We start from the raw sequence: 22,552 nt of genomic DNA, 5'->3' as shown, positions 1-22,552 counted from the left end.
ATGAATAACGTGACTTAAATATGATAAAAAATACTGCCAAATAAACAGCTAAAATTGGTAAAGAGCTAATAAATTAAATAATTAATAAAATGACAAATTATGTGATACATTAATATAATAAAATTGCCAATTAGCTAAATAGCTAAATGTCTAAAATGACTAAAAGGATAAATGGTTAAAACGACTGAACGAATATTATATGATTCAAATATAATGATCGATGAAAAAAAAAAATTTGCTAAATAATTAAAATTGCTAAATGGCTAAATAAAATTTTAAAAATAACGGAGTATGCTAATGTTTACAAGGAGTACAAAGTGTCTCAATTCACCTGTACTCATCCTTTAAACATCGTCTGGATCAGGAAGTGCTCTAGAGCTGACGTTAAGCAACAAAGCTTAAGACTGAAACTATCAAACATCTCAAGAGGAAACGATACATGCACAGGCCATTTGAGCACCTGTCTCACTGTCCAGCACTAATGCAGCTCTCGCTTTTACAAAAAGCAAGAGAAAGCGAGAGAGTACGGGAGGGTGAGAGACAGATGAGTGTGAGATTTTAAGCATGCCTGACCTTGGGCAGCCATGTGGCAAACGCCATGCCCATGGCCCATGTTGTCTTGAGCACTCAAAAGCCCTGAGAGAAACAGAGAGAGATAGGCCCTGAATCTCTACACATCTATTTACTTTCCTCACTCTCCCTCTCTTTCTTCTGCACTTAAGAGTGTAACGTTGCTTTTGGTCTGAAATACTGCCAATGTCTGCTAGACCCTCTCTGGCCCTGTCGCCCTTTAGTGGCACTGGTGATATGTGCATGTGTGTGTAGAGTGTTTTAAAACCACGTCATTGAATATGGAGCTGCTGAGATGTGAGAAAGCATGCCGCACACAGACACTCCCCTCTGGGGTCCTCAAAAGTGGAGTGGGAAATGTGGCCATCCCTTGAGGGCCTGAAGCATCCATCACCCTCGTTTCTACACAGTGGGTGGAAAGGTGGCCATGTATGAATATTCGTGTTTACGTGTTTCCATGTGTGTGCACGTGTCTGAGATCCATTAGTGGGAAAAATATGAGGTGGTGAAGAGAGCTGTTCCTCAACTCTAAGGCCACACACTTACTTAATTGTGACTTACTTGAATTACTCTTAATGAGAAGCTATTACCCCACATGCCTCCTAAATGGATAATCCACCCAAAAATTAAAATTGTGTCATTGAACCAAAACTGTCTGGTTACCAACATTTTTCACAATATCTTATATTCCACAGTCCAAAGAAAGTCACATGTTTGGAATGACATCAGGGTGAGTAAATAATGACAGAATTTTCATTTTTGGGTGGGCTATCCCTAACACCTTGTACACATACTGTCCGTCCTTTATATTATCCTACCTGTACATACAGGACAGTGCAGGAGGGTTGTACTCAGGGCTGGACTGGGACAAAAAAATCGGCCCTGGCATTTTGACCCAGACCGGCCCACTACATACGATCAAAATACTACCCATCTTTGCACGCTCTTGAATATGTATACCAGCTCCTATTCCATAAAAGCACTAAAGCCATATAATAATAGGTAGGAAAGAGTGAGAGTTGACACATTAAAAACTTCTAAAAAGTGTAATTTATTAATATAATAAAACTATAATCCACACTGATGAATCCTAAACATCCTGTGTATGTGCCTGTGTGTTTGAGGGAGAAAGGGAAGAGACATGATAAATTGTTGATCAGATGATCACTGTTTCCCATAGTATAGCATTAAATAAACTGTAAACTTACTTAGTCAAATTTGTTAATTTGTTAAATTTGTTATCCTTGGATGAACCTTTAAAAGCATAAGAAGGCATCCTGTGTGTGTGTGTGTGTAGTGGTGTATAAAGTACCCGAAAGCCATACTCAAGTAAAATTACAGGTACCTTACCAAAAAATGACTTTGGTAGAAGTTGAAGTCTTCGTTTAGAATACTACTTGAGTAAAAGTCTTAAAGTATATGATATTTATTGTACTTAAGTACGAAAAGTATTTTTTAAAATCTTAAACGTACTTAAGTATTGAAAGTAAAAGTACAAGTAAAAGCAAAATGGAAAAGAAGCAAATATATATATATATATATATATATATATATATATATAAATATTCATACAGCTTTAGTAGCAAGAATCTGTTCAGTTTGAACTCTTTCTTCCATTTTGTATTTTTGGGTAAGAATAAGAAGCACTTCATCCGGTACTTGGTGTCTTTCATTCCAACATAAGAAAACATTTCTGGAATCTGCATCTGAAATAGTATTAAGATGTGTTTATTTACACAGTTTAATGTATCTCACAGGGGACATGGATGCATTTAAACTGCAGTTACAGATGCATAAATAGGCCTAATGTTGTGTTTTTAACATAAAACATCGAATACTGATATTTGAAATAATTTAAAACATGAAAAAAATAGTCAAAATGTGAAATTAAAGCCGCTAGTAGGTGACAGCGAAGACTTTGGTGACAGAAAGTGACCATTAATGACTGAATCATTTATTCAACCTTTTCATTCAAACGACTGATTCATTCAGGAACAGAGCATTTGACTGTGTTAATGAGTGAATCATTGAATCATTTATTCAACCGATTCATTCAAACGACTGATTCATTCAGGAACAGAGCATTTGACTGTGATAATGAGTGAATCATTGAATCATTTATTCAACCGATTCATTCAAACGACTGATTCATTCAGGAACAGAGCATTTGACTGTGTTAATGAGTGAATCACTGAATCATTTATTCAACCGATTCGTTCAAAAAGCGGATTCATTCAATAAGTACACCGTCCATTGCTCAGAGACACAAAACAGTGCTGTGATCTTTGTTTGGAACTATTTTCTTTGGCAAAATTGAGCAAAAACAAGCAATACGTCTAAAATGTAAGTTACTTATTGCTTTTCTGACTTGTATGAAATGATTATTAAATGTGTTCATGCTGATATCTGCAGAAAAACGGTACCCTTTGTGTGATATAGATATATATAAGTTAACTATATTATATAAATATAAAAAGCATACAGAAGCATTTTTGCCGTCTACAATTTAGAATGCCTGGAATTTTTTAATACGTTAATAAATCAACGTGCGTGCACTCTGTGTGTGATTTGATGATATAGCCTACTTGATAATGTCAGATCACACATCATTACAACAACACTTACCCTATTATTGCAGAAGATATACTGTATATCACACACCCCAGACTCGACTTTGAGCTGAAAATGAATCATCCGCGATTGTTTGCACAGTTTGCAGATGAGCAAAGCTGTTCTAACTTACAAACGCCAGACCACTGATTCTCAAACCTGCTTTCCTGCAGTCTGTGTTCTTCTGACTATTTTGTTGAAAGTAACGAATATGCTTCGGGGAAATGTATCGAAGTAAAAGTTGGCTGAAATATAAAAACTCAAGTAGGCTACAGATATTCCCAAAAAATACTTAAGTACTGTAACGAAGTACTATATTATTACTTGTGTGTGTGTGTGTGAGAGAGAGAGAGAGCGAAAGAGCCCAAAAGGGGAGTTGTTTAAAGATGTGATTGGGTCAGCCCAATGTCAATTAAGAAAATAACCAATGGGCTGCTGATTAAATGTCTCATGGGCCGGTCTGTCTGGGGGAAAAAAATCCTAAACCGACTTTTTTTTGACAAATACATTAAACAGCCGCAAAGACCACAGTGCCGTCAACTATTTAGGCAGAAAAACTATAGGCTGCTAAGAGTTTTATGGGCCGATCAGACAAATATGGTATGAGAAGATGTATAGGCCCGGCCCAAAAAGTACATCGGCCCAGCGGGAAAATGCCCGGTCTGCCAGATGGCCAGTCCGCCCCTGGTTGTACTCACATGCTATGAAGCACACACCAGCCACAGTGAGGATCTCCAGATCCCAGACACTCTTTACAGGACGAATACTGCTCGCAGGCCTCCACTGGGACACGGGTCAGCTGCAAACAGAGAAACAGAGAAGTTAGACTATGTGTGGAGTAAGACTTTGGTGTGTTCACATTGACTACAACATTGGAGGCAGACAAGATGAACTCATCTCAACTGTGCCTCATCACAAAGGTTCAGAATGTCAGATCTCATTGAAAATTAAAGCTGCAAGCAGCGTTGAAAGGGCCCTCGCACCCGGGCTCACTGCCACTCAGCGGCTTTAGGAAAACAGCGAATGGTCAGTAACATGCATTTAAAGTGGCAAATATAGGTGGAATAATGTCATGAAGTTTGGTGCAAACTGAACATGGTATGTTTGAGTTAGTGTAAAACATGACATATCCTGTTGCCAATAGGTGGCACTATGATTATAACTATATATTGGCCTTTAGATGTCTTCAGGCCAGGTCTCTTATCGAACATACTTCAATCTCTTATTGAAGTATGGGGCTAATCGGACATTGTATGGCTGAGTTACAACAACTTCCTTTTCCATCTTCAAACTTTATCAGGCCGCCAAGGACACACCCTTCAACGAAAACTTAAGATCTTCACAGTTAAACACTGCAAAGGCCTTTAGAGTAGACTGACCAAATATAATGTTGATGTCATTAAATCTCTAGGAGGAGTTCATTAGAGCGCAAAACATGCCACTTCCTGTTCCCAGCAGGTGGCGCTATGACTATAACTGAACATGTGCATGGGCATGTGTTCAGGACAGGACTCTTATCAAACATATAAAGTCTGGGGCAGATTGGACATTGTATGCCTGAATTATAACAACTTCCTATTTCATGGCGAAACAAAGTTTGTCAAGCTGCCACTGACACGCCCTTCAACGAAAGAAATTTAAATGTCACAAAGTGCTTTAGATTACACTGACTAAATTTGTTGTTGATCTATTTAAATCTCTAGGTGGAATTTGTTTAAATACAATGCCTGAAATAGCAAAAAATGGCCCAAAACTTGCAGAGAAAATTGAAAATAACAGACTTCCTGTTGGGTTTCGGACTTTATACCGGGAGACTTTTTTTTTAGGTATTGATGTGTTACTTGTGTCTACCGAATTTTGTACATGTATGTGAAACATAGCTTGAGGGGCACTTCGTTGATATTTTATAGATGGCGCTATTGAGCCATTTTGCCACACCCACTTCTGAAACCCATTTCAGATGTAAATTTGCCACTTCTGGTGTGTGTGCTAAATTTTATGAGTTTGAGCATGTTTAGGCCCTCAAAAATGTTATTCATTTTGGAGAAGAAGAAACAACTGAACAATTCCAAAATGGCCCAAAATCGGTGCTCAGGCCCTAAGTAACACTTTCCAGGTGTTCAATAAAATGTGTGGATAGAATGGCATTCCTCATTATTTTAATTAATCTATATAAAAAAATAATCTGCCTAGATTTAAAATGAAGACTTTTATTTTTCTCCCTCTAAAAACCATCATTAAACCGGTAATAGTTTGTACATTAACTCAAACAGAAAGCAAAGAGACTTGCAGAGAGGCTCACGAGAACACACATGTACACATCTGCTAAATGTGGCATTTCGTCACACACAGCGGGATAAAGATGTGCCGAGAGAGCTCATCCTGGGACGTCAACTTCAGCTAGTGCATCTTTCCGTTTACAGCCAATTAGCACTTAAGAGAAGAAGAGGCGCTGTGGAGCTGATGGGAAACAAAACGAACAGAGCCAAACTGAAGATGTAAGAGCTGGGAAGGCGAGGACCCTCTGCCATTCCTGTCTCCATGGATACGGCCCGGAGCCCTCAGTTTTCTTTTGCTTTGATTGATGACTTTTCATTGGTGGATGACTACTGTCAATCACAGCTTAGATGACAGCCGATAGGTCCAGAGCGGTCAGGCAGGACGAATGACAGACGACATCATTACTGGCCTCCCCAAAGTGGCATTTTTATTTTTAAAGAAAGAAATGGGCCTTTTTTTCCCATTTCAGTCAGGCTTGAGAGTGAGACGGTGTTTTAAGACTGTTTTAAGATTTGACTATAACATTTATAGAAGAGTAGAGTAACTGGTCGCAGTGATTCACGGCTCATATTTAAGCACTTCGCTCTTCTTCTATTGTCAGTGCTCATCCATCAGCATGTTTACTGCTTGCTGTGTTTTGAAGTTCTGTCAAACTCTTTCTCTTTCTGGAACATTCTTACAGATATCGCAGCGACATTTACGTGAAATCATTTGGACACATGACACAAACGATACAGAGTTCAAAACAATGCAGAAAAACTAAATCAACAATGTCATGACGCCCACTCAGGTGGTAAACTTTTTGCGAGGGGATGTGAGGTCATTTCAGCATTCGTGGAGTTATTTTATTGTCAGTGTTTTCTCAAACTACCCAGAAGAAAATTCTAGACTGAAATATCTACTGCCTTTTTTTTTTTTTACAGAGGCACCAGATATGATTAAATACTCCAACCCAAATTGACATCTTAGAGTGTACAAGGAGAACAAATCATTCTGAAAATCTCATTTGACCACTGCTAAATGCCTTAGGGCGACTATTTGCCACTAATGACAATTTAGGTATTAGGCACAATGGAAATGAATAACATGAATAAAATTCATCACAGAGACTGGGAGCTCGTAAGAAAATAGGGAGGTGAAAAAATGAAAACCCTGCTGGGTTCATAGTCAAAGCGTGCAATTTTGGAACGGTCTTAAATGATTGTGCAAGTACAGGGCAAACTTTTGGTATTAATGGGCAATAGAATTAACTGAAGGACAAATTTAAGTTGAATGTAAATGTTTGCATTCAGAGAAACATTGACATATGTTACAATAAGCACTTGAATACAAGAGTTAAATTGCTCATCACAGCTCTGCAAATAAAGTCTTAAACTGGCCTTTTGACACATTTTGAGAAAGACAAGATGAAAAATATCTTTCACTAGGCTCCGCGGTCTAAAAGCACATCCATTTAAACCGTATCTAATATCACCCTCTGATTTCTCCATCCTAAGGCTCTTACAGTAACATTTTGACTGGGATTTACAGAAATTATCTTAGACTTTTCTAAGAAAATGTGAGAAAGAAAGAAAAAAGCAGTCATTTGAATGGCTTAAAAAGGATAGCTACATTTATAGCTATTAGAGAAAGATAAAGAGAAAGCAATAGGTGAAAAATAGAGACCAGGAGGTTGCGACTGACAGAGGGTATCCTTTGGAAGAGTACTCCAGATGGCACGATCTCAAAGCCGTCTGCAGGTCTAAGGTTCTAAATCCAAAAGAAAAGTAATTTCTCTCTTGTCACGGACACATGAGGCCTGTCAGCTGGTCTTGGTGCCGCCACAAAGCCCCCGTTTCTCCCCGGCTGCACACCTGAATTCTCTTTCTCCATTTCACAGCTATGAAGAGGTAAATTATCAGGCATTGTGATAGAGCGCCTACCTTAGCATAGGGGGCCTGAGAGACTGCAGGTTAGGCCTTGGTGAGCAGAGAGGGAGATTGACTCTCATTACCTTTAGAAAATGATAAGGGTTTAGGAGCCGCCTGTGAAATTCTCCCCTCTGATACGACGGGTTTTCTTCCTATTTATGAAAGAGCTTGTTGCGCTTGTGGAAAGGTCTGTCTCACTCTGTATGTGTGTGTGTGGGAAATCACAGCTTTCACAAAGCATCAGATCTGTATGCAAAAGGCACACATGACTGATAAAAATATGAAATTAATAAAACCAACCGACAGATGAAATATATAATCTCATGTGCGAGTACGGATGTGTGTGCGTGTGTTCATACTTCCTCCATTCAGCTAGGCATAAACCCTATCATCACATGATGTGAAAAGCAGCCTATTTTTAGGGCAGAAGCAGAGCCATCTGTCTGCACACCTCTCTTTTAATAATAATACTGATAATACAAGATTTTCACATTTTCTGAAGAATATGAGAGTGGTGCCTGCCCATGCAAAACCCACTGCTATAATGCTAGCATGCTTGACAGGGTGATGCAATGCTATTGCTAAGGTGTTGTGGGCATGTTGCTAGGTTAGTCTGGATAATTTTTGGCCCAAATCGAGACTCGACCCTCAAGTCAAAAATTACATTCACATCTCTAGATTGTGCTAAAATCAGTAACCTTAAAGGTCAAGTGTGTCATTTCTGTGCCAATAGGTTCACCAAACACATAGGCAAAAATAATGACTGCTTTCAAACAGGTTTTCCAAACACCCAACTTCAATTAGTGGAAGTATTTTAACAGTCAAAATCAGCATATTTCATTCAAGTTCTCACGGTACTTTAAATATATTATGAACAACAACAACAATAAATATTTAGAATGATAACTTAACAAAAATGGTTAATAATAACAACAACAACTAAAAATAAATGTTTAATAATTATCATCATCACCACTCTTAATAAAGTGTTATTTTTAGCAGCAAACAAATGATTCATTTAAACCAGTCCTTTTAATGATTGTAAAGTCACGTGTTCTGAATGGAAACTGAACTGCAACTGCAATGTTTTGTAAAAGTAGAAGGTTCTCTGTATAATTTATCAGCTGAGAATATAACCAGTATAGACAATATAACTATAAGAGATATATCCAAATGGATCAAATTGAATCAAAATTTAAATAAAATCAAATCCAATTCAGAATTAAATCAGAAATTGCATCATCCTAGGTAGCTTATATTCCACGCACTTCCTGTTAGATGCAGCGAGCGAGTCTATGAATAGCGCACTCCACTGGTGTAGAGAGGATGTGTGCTCTCCGCTGCCGCTAACACATGACTGTGAATTCTGCACCGTGTCTCAGCGGCCCAGAACAGAGCGTACTTTAACACACTCCCCATGGCGATAGAGAGAGACGGAGACAACAGGAGAAGGAAGAAGACAAATGTGTCCAGAAAGAGGACTTCCCGCTGCCCTCCCGAGCTGGAAAAAGACCGGCTGCGACTCAGGAATCTCATTATGTCGTAAATCCGTTAGATTATTAGTCATTTATCTGAGAGCTCTGTAAAAGGATTGAGACCAGCAGATAATGAGGCAAACTGACAAATGACACTGCCCAACAGATTAATGCAGCCGTTAACTCAGAGAGGGGCATCTCTCGTTCTCTTTCACAGACAGCATTTTAAGGCATCATAGGCTCAGTCTTGATGGTAGGAATGTTGTAGAGCAGAGTGCACGTCTGTGTCAGTGTGCATGTTGATAAAACTATATAAGAGCTTCCATAATAATGGCTATAGGATGACACACTGCGTGTCAAATTAAAAGTGGGCTTCTCATCACCAGTTTTGTAATACCTGGTCATTAAAGTCCGCTTTAATCACCCTACTAACCTAATCAAACTTAAAGTCCTCTTCCATTTCTCTCTCCTCATGAAATCCGTCAGTAAATCCCACAGACCTGACTGACTGGCAGAGTTTCTCAGTCGTCTCGGAGCTGAGCTGTGGTTTATTATGGAGTCTAATCCACTGGGCTCATCTGTAGCTCAACGCTCCTCTGCTGGCATTAACAAACTTCCTCTGACTCACTGAAAGCCATTTCTTGCAGCTCTTTTGTACATCTACGAAAGTTCAAGGCATACTGATGCTGAACTAGCATGAAAGGTGACAATACATGGCTGCGTTTTAAAACCTTGTAAGCTGCCTATCTGGACAGCATTTTTTGGGACCCTGTATATGTTTATACAATCAACGTGAGATGGCTAAGTTTGACACTCAGACTTGAGAAACCCATCTACAAGACTATGTGACAAGGTCAGTTTTTATTAATTAATGTATGAATAAAAATGTTCTGGAAAGGTTTCTGTAAATGTTAGGTTTATGGGTAGAGGATAGATATATATTATTATCTCAGTATAAACACAATAGGAGTTTCCACCATGATTAAAAAAAAAGTGTGCATGAGACAGCTGCCTTTATCAGAGGCATAATGTTTGCAGGAAACGATGATTCACAGAATCAACAAACTTCAGGGAAGAAGCGGTACTGATAATATCTGCCATACAACACACTAAGCTTGACCTAGCCAATCACCTGCTGAACAAACGTTAGCTGAGCTTCAGCCAATCACAGACAAGCTCTATTGTCCCTAGGGATAAGACAGCACAATAAATAAATATTATATAAATATTACTCAAATATTAAAATAAAATAAAAGTTTAAAAAAACAAAAATGTTGGCTAATGCCAACAAAATCACACTCATTTAAATGAAATCTTCCCTCGGACACACACACACACACACACACACACGTATCCCTCCCTTTCTGTATTTCCCAATTTTGGATGTTTAACCACCTGTGAAGCAGAAGACAGATGACAACATCCCATCATAACTGATTTATGAAATGAATCCATCAATGTCCATCTTAAATTAATCTCACTGCTAACGCACACACACAGAGCCCGGCTGACGAGAAATATCGCTGTCATTTGGGTATCAGAGGAGGTCATGAAAAGTGCATTTATATGTGTATAGGGAGCGTGTCAGTGGAAGATGAAAGTTGGTAATATGAGCTGTGATTTTCTTGTCTCTCATGGTAACAAACAGCAGCACTGAGATGTTGCGGCCTTGATAACGTCTCATTAATACACATAACATGGAATACAGTTACACACAATTTTGAGATAAAAATACACCCCTCATTAAAGCGTCTACAGTTTACATACATTTGCACTAACACATTTATATATACATACCATTGTGGGAAACTCCTATCGACATCTATTGCTCTAAACAATTCAGCTGATGTTGGGCCGCTTTGTGGTTATACTTTTTGAGAATCAAGAATGGCTTACTTATAGTCATGGTTTTAAATTGGTACTGAAATAGGCCTATAACATAAATTGGAAAGATTTTTTAGATGAAGCTAGAATAACTATCCCTACAATATCACGTGATTTCCCGCATAGCATCTTTCTAGAGACATTTGGTCAAAATCTGACACATCTTTCCCTAAAACCACAGCGGGTGCTCAGGTCTGGTAGCTGGTCATAGTCATGGTTAAACAGGCTGTGCCCTGTGAGGCCCTGGGGGCTTCCCAGATGGAAAATGCAATTACGTGTGCTGTGAACCCAGCCACTCTGTGTGCTAACTGGATTTACATTCAGGCCTTGATACTCCACTCCCGGCCGTCACAAACATATCAGAGCTGATTCTATCCAGACGACATCATTAGGCCTACAGGCACCAAACCCAGGAACCACATCACTAAACACACTAGAAAACAGATCTGGGCAGCCACACACACAGACACACACACACACACACACACGGATGCTGAACCAACAACACTCTCCGTCTTACCTTTTATTGCTTTCCTCTAAACAGGGACATATTATAGACTTTTTGTTTTTAAAGGTGAAGCGGATGATTTTTGTGCTACTAGAGGCACAAATGTTAAAAAACTTACTTGTTAAAAAAAAAATTATACTCCTCGTCTTCCGTTGGTTGGTTAAACTCACATCATTGGTTGAGCCAATGTTGCTGTGTCAGGCCACTCAAACAAGTTATGAGAACAACACAGCTTTGTTTACATGCTTTGGGGAATCAACCAAGTAAAAGTCTTACTACTGCTGCGTGTGCCGGAATTACAGTAATTATGAGATAGTAACTTGGAGATTCTAGGCATCTGACTCAGAAGTGTTTAGTTTCTACGGTAACTCTAATAATGGGTCAACATGCAGCTTTGCTGATCATGACAGCAAAATACTTAAATTATTACATTAGTCCTCCTATATGTGCTCAAAGTTTTTAACAATGAAAAAACAGGTAGCATTAGCTAATAAAATAGCTAATTAAAATACTAAAATAGTATATTAAATGTGCAGCATTAAACTATTCTTTAGCCTACATTTTAGACCTAATACAGTTACAGTAAAATCTTTTTACAAAATGGTACAACTTATCAGTAGCTGCGTTTCCATTACCATTCAAATTGCACAAATTAAAATTGAAAATACGCCTACTGGAATCATAAATTTCGCAAGAACATACATCGCAAAAAGGTTTTTACTTGTGTAAGGTGGTTTTTCAGGCAATTCAAAAAAAGGAATAGGCTATATAGTAAAACTGCATTTTTTTTGCATTTACAGGTCACCTGGCGTATGTAAAAAAAAAAAAAAAAAAAATTCAATTGATCATCTTACTATAACCTCCAAGAAACCCTCATACGTGGCTGCGTTCAAGTATAAGGGGTTTTTAATGCTTGGATGGATAACCCCTTATTTACACTGCACACGTCTGCAGCGCATTACAGCTCTAACACGGTCACTCTAGTCAGTGCTTGTGTTTATACCAGCTGCACCGCGGCACGCAAGAACCGGAAGCAGCTCTCTGCACTGCTTTGCTAAAGATACACGCAAACATCTCCTTCAATTAAAGATAATGGCAAGGGCTGTGGCTGTGACATACCAGTGGTGATTTCTTTAAGACTGCAAGGGAAGCTCGGCTTCCCCTATAATGTCAAAAAAGTAATGGTCAAATATGTACTTTGTGTTAACATTTTATTGACTAAAAATGCGTTAGAACACTTTCATCTCGAAGACGAGTTTGTTCAGAATCAGCTACATATAACAGGTCGGCTGACTCGATTTCCTTCTCATACATTACGGTAGCGTCACAGTGTATTTCCCTGTTGAAGCCTAGCGTCCACTGACTTCAATGGGGCTGCTTTGAACAGTTTTTTTCAGTGCTTCGAAACTAGACGGTCATTGGATAAACGCTGCGATTATGTCCTGCCCCCTCTGGAGGTGAATGGAGGAGTGGGCTGGCCTGGACTCTGCGTGATGACTGCGTGATCATCGCCTTTTGATTGACAGCGATTTTGTACTATAAAAAGTCGCTGACGCTGAAGCTATTCGAGCTCAGTCCAATAGCAGATTTTGCAACTGCTGCAACCTATTTCTTGGTATTTGCTTGGCGAAATTGCTAGCCAATTTTCATCATACATTTCACACAATTATACACCACATTCCTTGTTTCAGTTGAACCTAATTCCCACATTTCCTCCGTCGAGTTTAATATATTTTTTAGATCGTTTGTTCATTCATTCATACAGTAAGCTAGGCGAGCATCGTAGGGGTGAACTAGCCAGCTAGAAAACTGCACACGATAGCAGAGAGTGCTAATATTGTCGACCTGATTTTGGCGAAGCCATTTGAAAGTCTTCCTTACGAGGAGAAACTTAGAATTAAACAGCAGGGCAGATCAACACCTAAGATTGATTTAGTGCAAAAGATAGGGAAAAGTCTTTTCATCTCTCCTGGTATGACAAAGTTAGCTGTCTGACTAGACATCAGTCTAGTCATCACATCAGTCTCAGAGAAGATTTGTTCATATGTGTACAAAATGAACACAAACTCAAAATCCTCCAGTTTCCTCACAAAGCCTTTGGCACAATCCAGTCTATCATCACCCATTGTTGTATTAAAATAAATTAAAATAAATCTGCAATTGATACAGAGTAACCCTATTTCTGAAGAAAATATCTGGCCAAAAAACAAAGTTAAATTAAATTGAATTTTTGTCCCCAAAGTTTAATATAACCACACACACTTGTTGCATGTGTTCTTCTATATGTGTGCTTGCAAACTTATATTTGTGTTCACTCAGAACTCCTTTAATCAAAATCAGCATTTCAGGAGAACTTCCTTTGCTCTCGTTGATTAAAATTCCCCCAAAAGTATGCCAAACACATCCAGAGGTCCTGAGTACATCTATTCACTCAAACACAATAGGCTGCGGTCTAAGTAGGCCACTGCAATATCACAACGAAATGTTCTCAAGATCCCGATGTCACACTGGGGGATTGGTGGCGAATGCTTCATATGGGACCGCCGTTAAACGGAAGCTCATAATTGAAATTAAAGGTCGTCTTTATTAAACCTGTTCTGATGAGGTGGCAGATGCCTTATCCCACCTATGAATGCCCAGAGCTGATCTGCAACGAAAGAGTTTGACTTTGAGCTGTTTGGCTGGTGTGAGACACGCTTTAAATTATTAACACTTATACTACCCTGCAGTTTCAACTTGCCCTACATGAATTATGAATCCGAAGATCCGGTGTAAAATGACAGTAAACTGCGGGAGAGAAGAACACAACTTCCATTTGGATGGTACTGACAGAACAAAAGGCTTTAATGTGCCAAGACCAGCAATTTGTGTAACATTGAGCTCTGAACTTCCCTGTCATTCATTTAATGCAGGAGGAACTATAGCTGAGGCCTCTGTCATTAGCGCTCCCAGCTGTCCCTCTGACCACACACACACACGCCTGACGCTGACATTGTCTAAAGTTACAATAAAAACACTTAGCCCTAGAAGAAAGGATGACAAACGTGGACAAAAAGCCAAGCGCAATAATTAGCTGCGAGCTCTGATAACTGTAATCTGCATCACTCTCAACAGACAGTCTGGCCCCTTTCCTTAAAAAGACGCATTTATCTTGCTGTTTAAAATGATACAGGAAAGTAGCCAGATTTAATTAGAAGGATAATCAGGGGATTAATTAGAAAGCGAGAGCAAGAGAGGGAGAGAGAAAGAAACAGAGAGACTTCGAAGAAAGAAAGTGATCAGTAAAGGTAAAAGTGAAAAAATAACTAATTAAGTCAATTAAGTGACCTTATAATTTATAATACAAAGTAAAATATGTACCCAACTTTTCTAATTCATTAGAAATATTTAAATTATCAATATTATTATTAATATTATTAAAGATCTTATTAATTATCCAAGTGTACCACCTTTATAATGCATGAATTATCTTATAAAAACACACTAAAATGTCTCTTATTAGTTCAAAGCAAGAATTTACTGTATTTACTGATGTTAGTCACTTTGAATTTATGTATTTATTCAAAAGCCACAATAAAGGCAAGGCAAGGCAAGGCAAGTTTATTTATATAGCACATTTCATACACAGTGGTAATTCAAAGTGCTTTACATAAAAGAAAGTGAAATAGACATTCAAATCAATAGAAACATGGAAATAAAAATAATAAAAACAAGGAATTTTAAAATGATATAGAAAATGATTTAAAATAAATTTAAAGAAAATGATTATACATAAAATGTATTGCAGTCAGTTCGGACATATAGCACAGTGATCATTCAACAAATGCACAGTTAAACAGATGAGTTTTGAGTCTTGATTTAAATGTGGCTAATGTTTTAGCACATCTGATCTCTTCTGGAAGCTGGTTCCAACTGCGGGCCGCATAATAGCTAAACGCAAATAAAGTGCAACTGTGTCCGCCAACTTTTTCACCATCCTTGGTTGCCGAAGTATTTGTCCCATAGCGATTTCTTCTTAGTTCAAGAGTTATAAGCCATTAGCCCAACCTTAGTCTCGCATGAATCTATCGGATGTATTTTAAAGATTATATGCCGCGAACATTAAATATTTCACATACTTTTGAAAATCCAGCGTTTAGTTGACCCTGATAAGTGTTCGTCGTCACATTTGTAAACACGACGGCTTTCTTCTTTCGTGAGGGGGTTTGGCGCCACGGCATCTTTGTTTCCCGGCGGACCGAATGTAAACGCGACACTCGCATCTCCCGGAAATCCGGTTTAATTCAACCAGTCAGATGACGACTTCGACATTCCTGAAGTGTTTCCGGAAAAGTGTGTCATATGCATCAGACATGTCTGAAGCTGAGACTAACCCAACCTAAACCCAACATAACACAATATAAATCAAAACTATACTGTATACTATTGGTTTAAAGAAGTTTATTGTGTATATAGATCCTTACTTGTCTTGATTCTCTGATTTGGGCTGATTTTGTTTTGGAAAAATCAGGGGTATTGAAGACTTTCACAAAGAATTCCACTGTTAAACAATTATTCTTTTTTTAATAATTATAATTATTGCACCATCTTCCTTGTAGCTCACAGCAGATCTTTAAAGATTTACAAATTATCTTTAAATATCAATTCCTCTATAGAGAAAATTAATGGGATTTTAATACCCCATCTGTTATGCAATATAAAGAGGACAGCCATAGGAATTATGGTTGACACTTGGCAATTAAAAATGACTTATAAGTAAGGTAAGTCCACTGTAGTGGGCATCATGTATCCGACGGCTCATACAGTATAACCTGGATATCAACAGGCCTGGTTTCATGGGAAGCGTGATCAGTGCTGTACTTACAGCTGACCTCAGCAATGACCCAATGTGGGGGACTATGGGCTCTCGAACCCCAGCACAACCTGAGCTCTGTTCAACCAATCGACCATAATCACACACATAAGACAGACCTCCCCCGTTCCCAAACACTATCATTCTCTGCCTCCAAACCCCTCTCATTCCCTCCCTCCATCTCTTTCTCTCTCTGCCTTTAAGGCTGGACCAGCAGGAGATTATCGACCTACTGTTCTTGTTTTTCTCCTCCTCTCTCCCGCAGGGAATTTGTATGACAGTGTGTGCTCATGATTGTTCTAGCATACACTAAACTTGGGATGTTGCAGGTTAATCCAAATGTTTTTGCATGTTCCAGTTGACTAAACCTATCATTTCCTTGTGCACACTTAATTCAGTCACAGGTGTATCATGTTGAATTTCCAAGAAGCCTCCAAGCTTTATCATAACAGAGACCACAGGAATATCTCACAAAGGTGACACAAACAAAAAAGATAAGTGTGTGAGAGAGGGAGTTTAAGGTACATGAAAGAGAAAGTGGTGTTTTAAGTGGTACAGGTTGTGTGTGTGTGTGTGTGTGCGCGCAAGCATGGAGCAGATGCACCTTTTCCCAACCGCAAAAACCGTCATGAGAATTTCTGCATTTTTTTATCAGTCATAAATATTAATGCGGACATCTCAACCACAGAGCTAGAGACAAACTGTGAGAGTGGGAGAGACTGAGACTGAAAGAAACAAGCCAAAAAATGGCATGTCTCTGTTATTCACAGCATAACAAACAAAAGTGTAAACACAGAGATGAAAACCATGTCTGTGTGAGATCTGAATTTGTGCAAATATATTAAAAATATCAGATCATTAAAACAGTTCACTGAGTCACAGACTCTGCGTTTATTCAATGAAAGATTTATCAGAATCAAATCAACCTGTGAATCTTTGTGTGATTCATTAAAAAAAAGGATTTGGTAAATCAGACTGCACTAGTCGTACTGTATGTTTACGTCCAGGCATGAGGACAACACAATCGTGCTGTTATTTTACATCGCATTAATTCAAGATCACAACTCAGGTAAAATATAATTTGGCTTGCAGAGTTGCTGTAGATTCAGCAGTGGCGCTAGAGATGCAAGAAACGCTGTGTTACATCACAGATCATTAAATTTTAAAGCAAACTGGAATAAATCTTTCAGAGTGCACGCGTGTGCTGAAGGGGGGCAGAATTACAGGTGGGACAAGAGAATGCATGTTCACTAAATAGCTTCTAAATATATGCATGATTCCCCAGTAGATGTGATCCCCTGATGTTTGGGACTAAACAGAAACCAGACGACAACTCTAACTGGGCTAATAGGCTAATTGCAACAGGGTGAGATTATTCATTGGCAGAGCACCACAGATCCAGCTCTGGTATTTATTCACGTCAAAGAAAACATCTTTCCTCTCCCATAAGACTCGAGTTGATGATCATGGCCTAGTTTTAAACCACACTTTCAATTGGTCTTAAATTATGTTTACAGCATTTCCAAAGTTGGTGAGAGTGACCTAAAGAACCTAGATTCTAGTTTAACATGTGTTGATGGCAACACAGCGAATTTGAATCCATTGCGAAATCTGCGTGGGCAAATCTTATGCCCTCACATGAAATTCCTGACTGTAAATGTGAACCTACCTTTATCAGAGTTATTAACAGACAGTGTGTGCAAACACAACTAACTTTTACAGACTAGGCAATTCATAAGCTGTGTCCAGCCAATGTGATTATCTAGCTCCACCTGAGCTGTGCCTTCAATCCCAGGATGCCATCCACTGACCCTCACTGCTAGTGAAGTGAATTTTACTGAATGAGATTTCAGATTTATAGCCCCTGCTGTAAATCTTGAAATTGGCTGAGTGTCTGCTTTCAGGTCTGAGAGTGGCATTACAGCAGCTTTGTATTGAAGTAAAAGGATTTGTGGGTAAAAATGTCATCTTGAATTTGCCACAATATTCAAACAAAATATTGGGATACTTGGGATAAGTATGTGTGTGTGTGTGTGTGTGTGTGTGTGAGACAGCTGGGAGCCTTAAATCCTGCTAAGTGCAGTTAAGAGTGTTCAAGGTTATATAAAAGAGTGGAGAACCTCATCTAGCGGTCAGAGGTCAAAGGTTAAAACCCCTAATAATCACATAAACAACCTTTTAAGTGGTATTTTGATTTATGCAGCAGACTTGATACTTTTCACCGAATGATAAACAGGTGGCATAAAACACTGTGTTGGGTAATATGAAAAGCATTATTTATGTCACAAGAAATAAAAGCCTGAGCTGCAAACCTGATGACAGGTTATCTGAGTAAGGCTGTTTTTACAGCACTAAGTGCATGCAGTGTTTTTCTGATTTTGAGATTTACAAACTTCAGTAGTGCTAAAGATATCTGGGACGGAGCCAAACCTACTCCATTACACCGATTGGGCCATTTTGAGCCAGCATATCCTGATGTGTAAATTGTGTGTGTATTTTGGACACACACAGTGTGTAAAAGTCCAATCCACCAATCCATCACAAGTCACTTTTTATAATGTAAAATGTCCCTCTCTTTGGCTGTCCAAGCGCACCTCTCAGGCTATAATTACAGTAAGTGAAACCCCTAAATTCTGGTATAATTTTATCTCTCCTTCTTTCCCGGCTTCCACGTGCTGCGTAAATCGTGATGCATTTCTGGCAAATAGTAGCAGTGACTCACCTGTGACTCTGACATCACATACAAGAAGTGCTGATCAGAAGAAAAGGCCATGTCTCGTAGGATCGGCCCGTCGTCGACCACCTGGATGGTTTCGTATTGTAAAGCGCCATAGGTGGGACCATCCACTCGAATCTGAAAGGAGAGAATAAATTGTGTTACTCGACCATTAATAGGCTACTAAAACATGAAAGAGACAGAGTAAAGCAGAGGGGAAGGGGAAAGAGTTTTTAAGTTGTTAGACAGCTGTAGGGGACGTTACGTGCCATAAATCGCAGGTTCAGCAGAGAGCTGTAACATCCTCACACAGTTGGGCCGCAGTGATGGAGGTCTCATGACTATATTTGAACATCTGTTGTTGCTGACGCAAAACTGCACACTCACACTCTGTTATAGTCTTGATATAACCCTAGCCTCCCTCCAGACTACATCTTCCAACCAAACACTCACTAAAGGGCCCTGCGAGAACTTAAGTCTTTATACCTGCCATTAAATATTACAATGCACCTGATAACCCATTACGACAGAATGAATCAGCAATTTCCTTTCCCTTTTTGACACTAAACAGTTTAGGAGGTATCAAGTCCATTCCCATCGGAATCAACCACTTTATCTTTGCGTTTATGGCCTGGAGTCCCATCAGACCGCAAGTCCTGTCAACCTAAGATCATCTTACCACAAGAGACGTCTAAAATTATTTTGTGCCACCACTTCAAAAAGTCCCTCCCTAAGTCTCGGTGATGTTTCAAGTGTTCCCTTTGGCTTTGCGTTCTAACTTCCTCTGGGGCTTTTTGCTTTGTATGCTGAGGGTCACAAACAAAAACCAAAAAAGAGGTTGAACAAAAGAAGAGAACAGAAGGGAAAGAAAGCAAAAACCCTTCACACGAGCAAAGGCCTTATTCATCAAGAGGGTTATCTAATCTCCCCAATCGAGGGCTGGTTAATTTGGCTGGGATTGGGTTTCGGCCAGGAAGAGCTGCAGTGTTTGGGATGGCAGCGTGTGGACAGTGGAAGAATGAACAGCAGGAGGTTTTGCGAAGCCCCAGTCGAGCCCCAAGAGAGATACATGGAGAGATAAATGGTCCGACAGATCACTGGAGGGACGGGGTGAAGCGGATGGGCATTATCCCAACCGTATCTAAAGAAATTAGCCACAGGGGATGACTATTAGCAATAGCATGGTCATGCTATAGGGCTGAGGAGAGTATCTGATCACGGATTGAGGGGGAAAATAAAAACATGGCTAAATCAACATGCTAAAATACATGACAAAATACATAGCGGCATAGGACTGTTAAAAGTCCCACTTTAAACTCAAGCAGCAAGTTTTTATTAATGGTTGAACAATACTGGTTTTTAAAAAGTTTTTTTTTCTTTCTCAGATTATAAACTGGTGAATTCCTAAACCTAGAACAAAACAAAATAATTTTCTCCCTTTCATTCCAGTATCAATAAAATGGATTATATTCTTTAAAACCTGATTGGATTACACTGCTAATCTGTGTATCATATAATCATTTGGATTTAATTCCATAGTGTCACGACTGACACCATTTTAACAGTTATCTCATATTCAATATCACACTTTCTCTGTTTGAAATGCCTCTGATTTTGAAATAAAAAAAAAAGTAAAAAAAAAATGTTTTGAAAAAAAAAAAATCTATGTTGCATTACAATAACAATTGGTTGCAGACTGTGTATTCTTAGAATAGAAGAGCTTTAATTTTGGAGTAGAATAAGCCTGCACATTTCTGCTCTGTGTATTGTGTGCTGTGGGACCTCAGGTGTACAGCCAATGCACAGTATCAAAACATCCCCCTAGTGGACATAGACTGTAACAACAGTGGCCAGTCATGTGAGACACACTATGCCAGGTTACACAATAAATGAGTAGTGATTAAATGTGGTCAAGGGTAAATTACAAACAAAATTGATGTTTAACAGCTCTTATTCATCATTTACACCAAGGTCACTGTATTATGCATAATAAAAGTGCTTTTAGCTTTATTGCATTTTTTTAAAATTCTGTATAAAAATGAAAAAGAATGATTAGGTTACCGTCACAGCATTGCTCATTTGTGATATAGTGCACAGGTTAAAGCATCACACTATCAAAAGGCAGTATAATAGAGAACATCAGGCTAAATCTAGTTAAGATCAGCTAAGCGAAGAGCAAACAGAAGGAGAGGTGATGAGAGCAGCCGTAACCACAGGAGCTCTGCAGCTTCATAATGTGGGCAGGACTCTACCCAGCATCCATGGAAACTGCAATTTCCTCTGGCTCAAAACAACTTGATCTTAAGCCCTGCAATCAGGCCAGTGGTTTGACTATAGATCAAAACTGATGGTATAGAGCGGTTTCTCAAAAACTGGGATGAATTCACTAAACAGTTGGAAACCTGTATCTCAAACCTGTATCTTATTCTCTAACCACCAGCAGTTCAGTTTAACCAGGCACCGAGGACCCAATTTAGGTGCCTGATTCGAAATCAAAACTTTAAAATTTACCCTTTTGCCCTCCAGAGACTGATGAATGCAGAACTTTACCACATTGTCACTCACAATTTTACCAATTTCTTTTTTTCAGCTCAAGTCATTGTGTATGTGAAATTGAGATCTAAAAAGCATTACTGTTAATCTTTTTATTTTTCTTTTAGTTATCTTAAAAACTTCTCATCAAATTAGAATAAAACATACAAAATCAATGCAATTCTCAATTGAATGCATATTTATTTTATTTATTCTTTTCAAATCTGTATAACTGAATGCCTACAAACATTCAGGTGCATTTATTTATTGATTTTAACACACAACAGCCAAAATGAAAATTCTGATGTGGTACAATTCAGAGCAAAGTACAAATAACTCCCAAGAAAATATTCAGCCGTCTTGTAATCCCCACTCAATAAAACTCGCCAATCCAGTTGTATTCAACTAGTGATAGCTGCCCTTTCAAACTTTTTTATGCTCTATCTAGCTATTGCCACTGACTTCAAACAATCTGCATAAGCACGTAAGCACTCGTCTCAGGAGAACGCTTTACTTTTGGCACAAGGCAGCCCTTGCTAAAGCCTGCTGTTAACTAAAGCATTTCGCAAAGGAAAGAGAGCGACAGAACTTTCTACCAACCCTAAATTTAACCTTGGCAAAAGCCGTCTTGTGATCTTTCAGTGAGCTTTTCTTCCACAAGCTGCAGTCACTTGGGAGGTGTTCCTTCTGTTACCTTCAAAATGAGCGAGAGATAGCCCACACTCTCCATTTATGAGTGCAACAGCGGTGCCGCGAATACAGAGCAAAAGTCTGTTCACCTCGCCACACGGGATGCTTATGGTTGCCCGTTACATTACAGCTCAGAACGAGCCGACACTGATATAGAACAAATCTGAGAAGAGGCACTGAGTCACTGAAGAGCTGTGACAAAAGAAAACTACAAATAACTTCAACAGAGCCGCTCTTGAAGCAGTATTGGCTGCAGAGGTGCACATCTGACAGTACAAACACTTCCCGACTCAAAGCTTGTGGGACACCAGACACTAGGCAGTGTTTGGGTGAAGGCCACTACGATTAAGGCAGTGTGCTGATGCTCCCTCGAGAGTTCCTTTACAAGCAAGAGCTACTCTGATGCACAGATATTGATCTATGACATTTAAACCCCGACTATAACAAAAATAGAGCCGCACGTGTCAACAACTGTAAGCAGATCGGCCTCGCTACCGTGAGTGACTCTGTGTCAAGGCGTTGAGC

The 22,552-nt window shown here is 39.0% G+C and overlaps 1 protein-coding gene across 2 annotated transcripts in view; it reads right to left on the bottom strand.

The window, feature by feature from the left end:
* The window catches only part of plxna4 (plexin A4), a 210,270-nt gene that overhangs the window by 72,715 nt on the left and 115,003 nt on the right, over window positions 1-22,552 (bottom strand). For both annotated transcript variants that reach the window (XM_079398683.1, XM_079398682.1), the window contains exons 4-5: window positions 18,812-18,943; window positions 3,879-3,979 (exon numbers count right to left, since the gene is read on the bottom strand). In XM_079398683.1, coding sequence (XP_079254809.1) covers window positions 3,879-3,979; window positions 18,812-18,943 — 233 coding nt within the window. The remainder of the gene's footprint in view (window positions 1-3,878; window positions 3,980-18,811; window positions 18,944-22,552) is intronic.

The sequence above is a fragment of the Barbus barbus genome, assembly GCF_936440315.1.
Source record: "Barbus barbus genome assembly, chromosome: 39".
Taxonomy (NCBI): domain Eukaryota; kingdom Metazoa; phylum Chordata; class Actinopteri; order Cypriniformes; family Cyprinidae; genus Barbus; species Barbus barbus.
The sequence above is the reverse complement of the archived record's forward strand: the minus strand, read 5'-3'. Positions and strand labels throughout refer to the sequence as shown.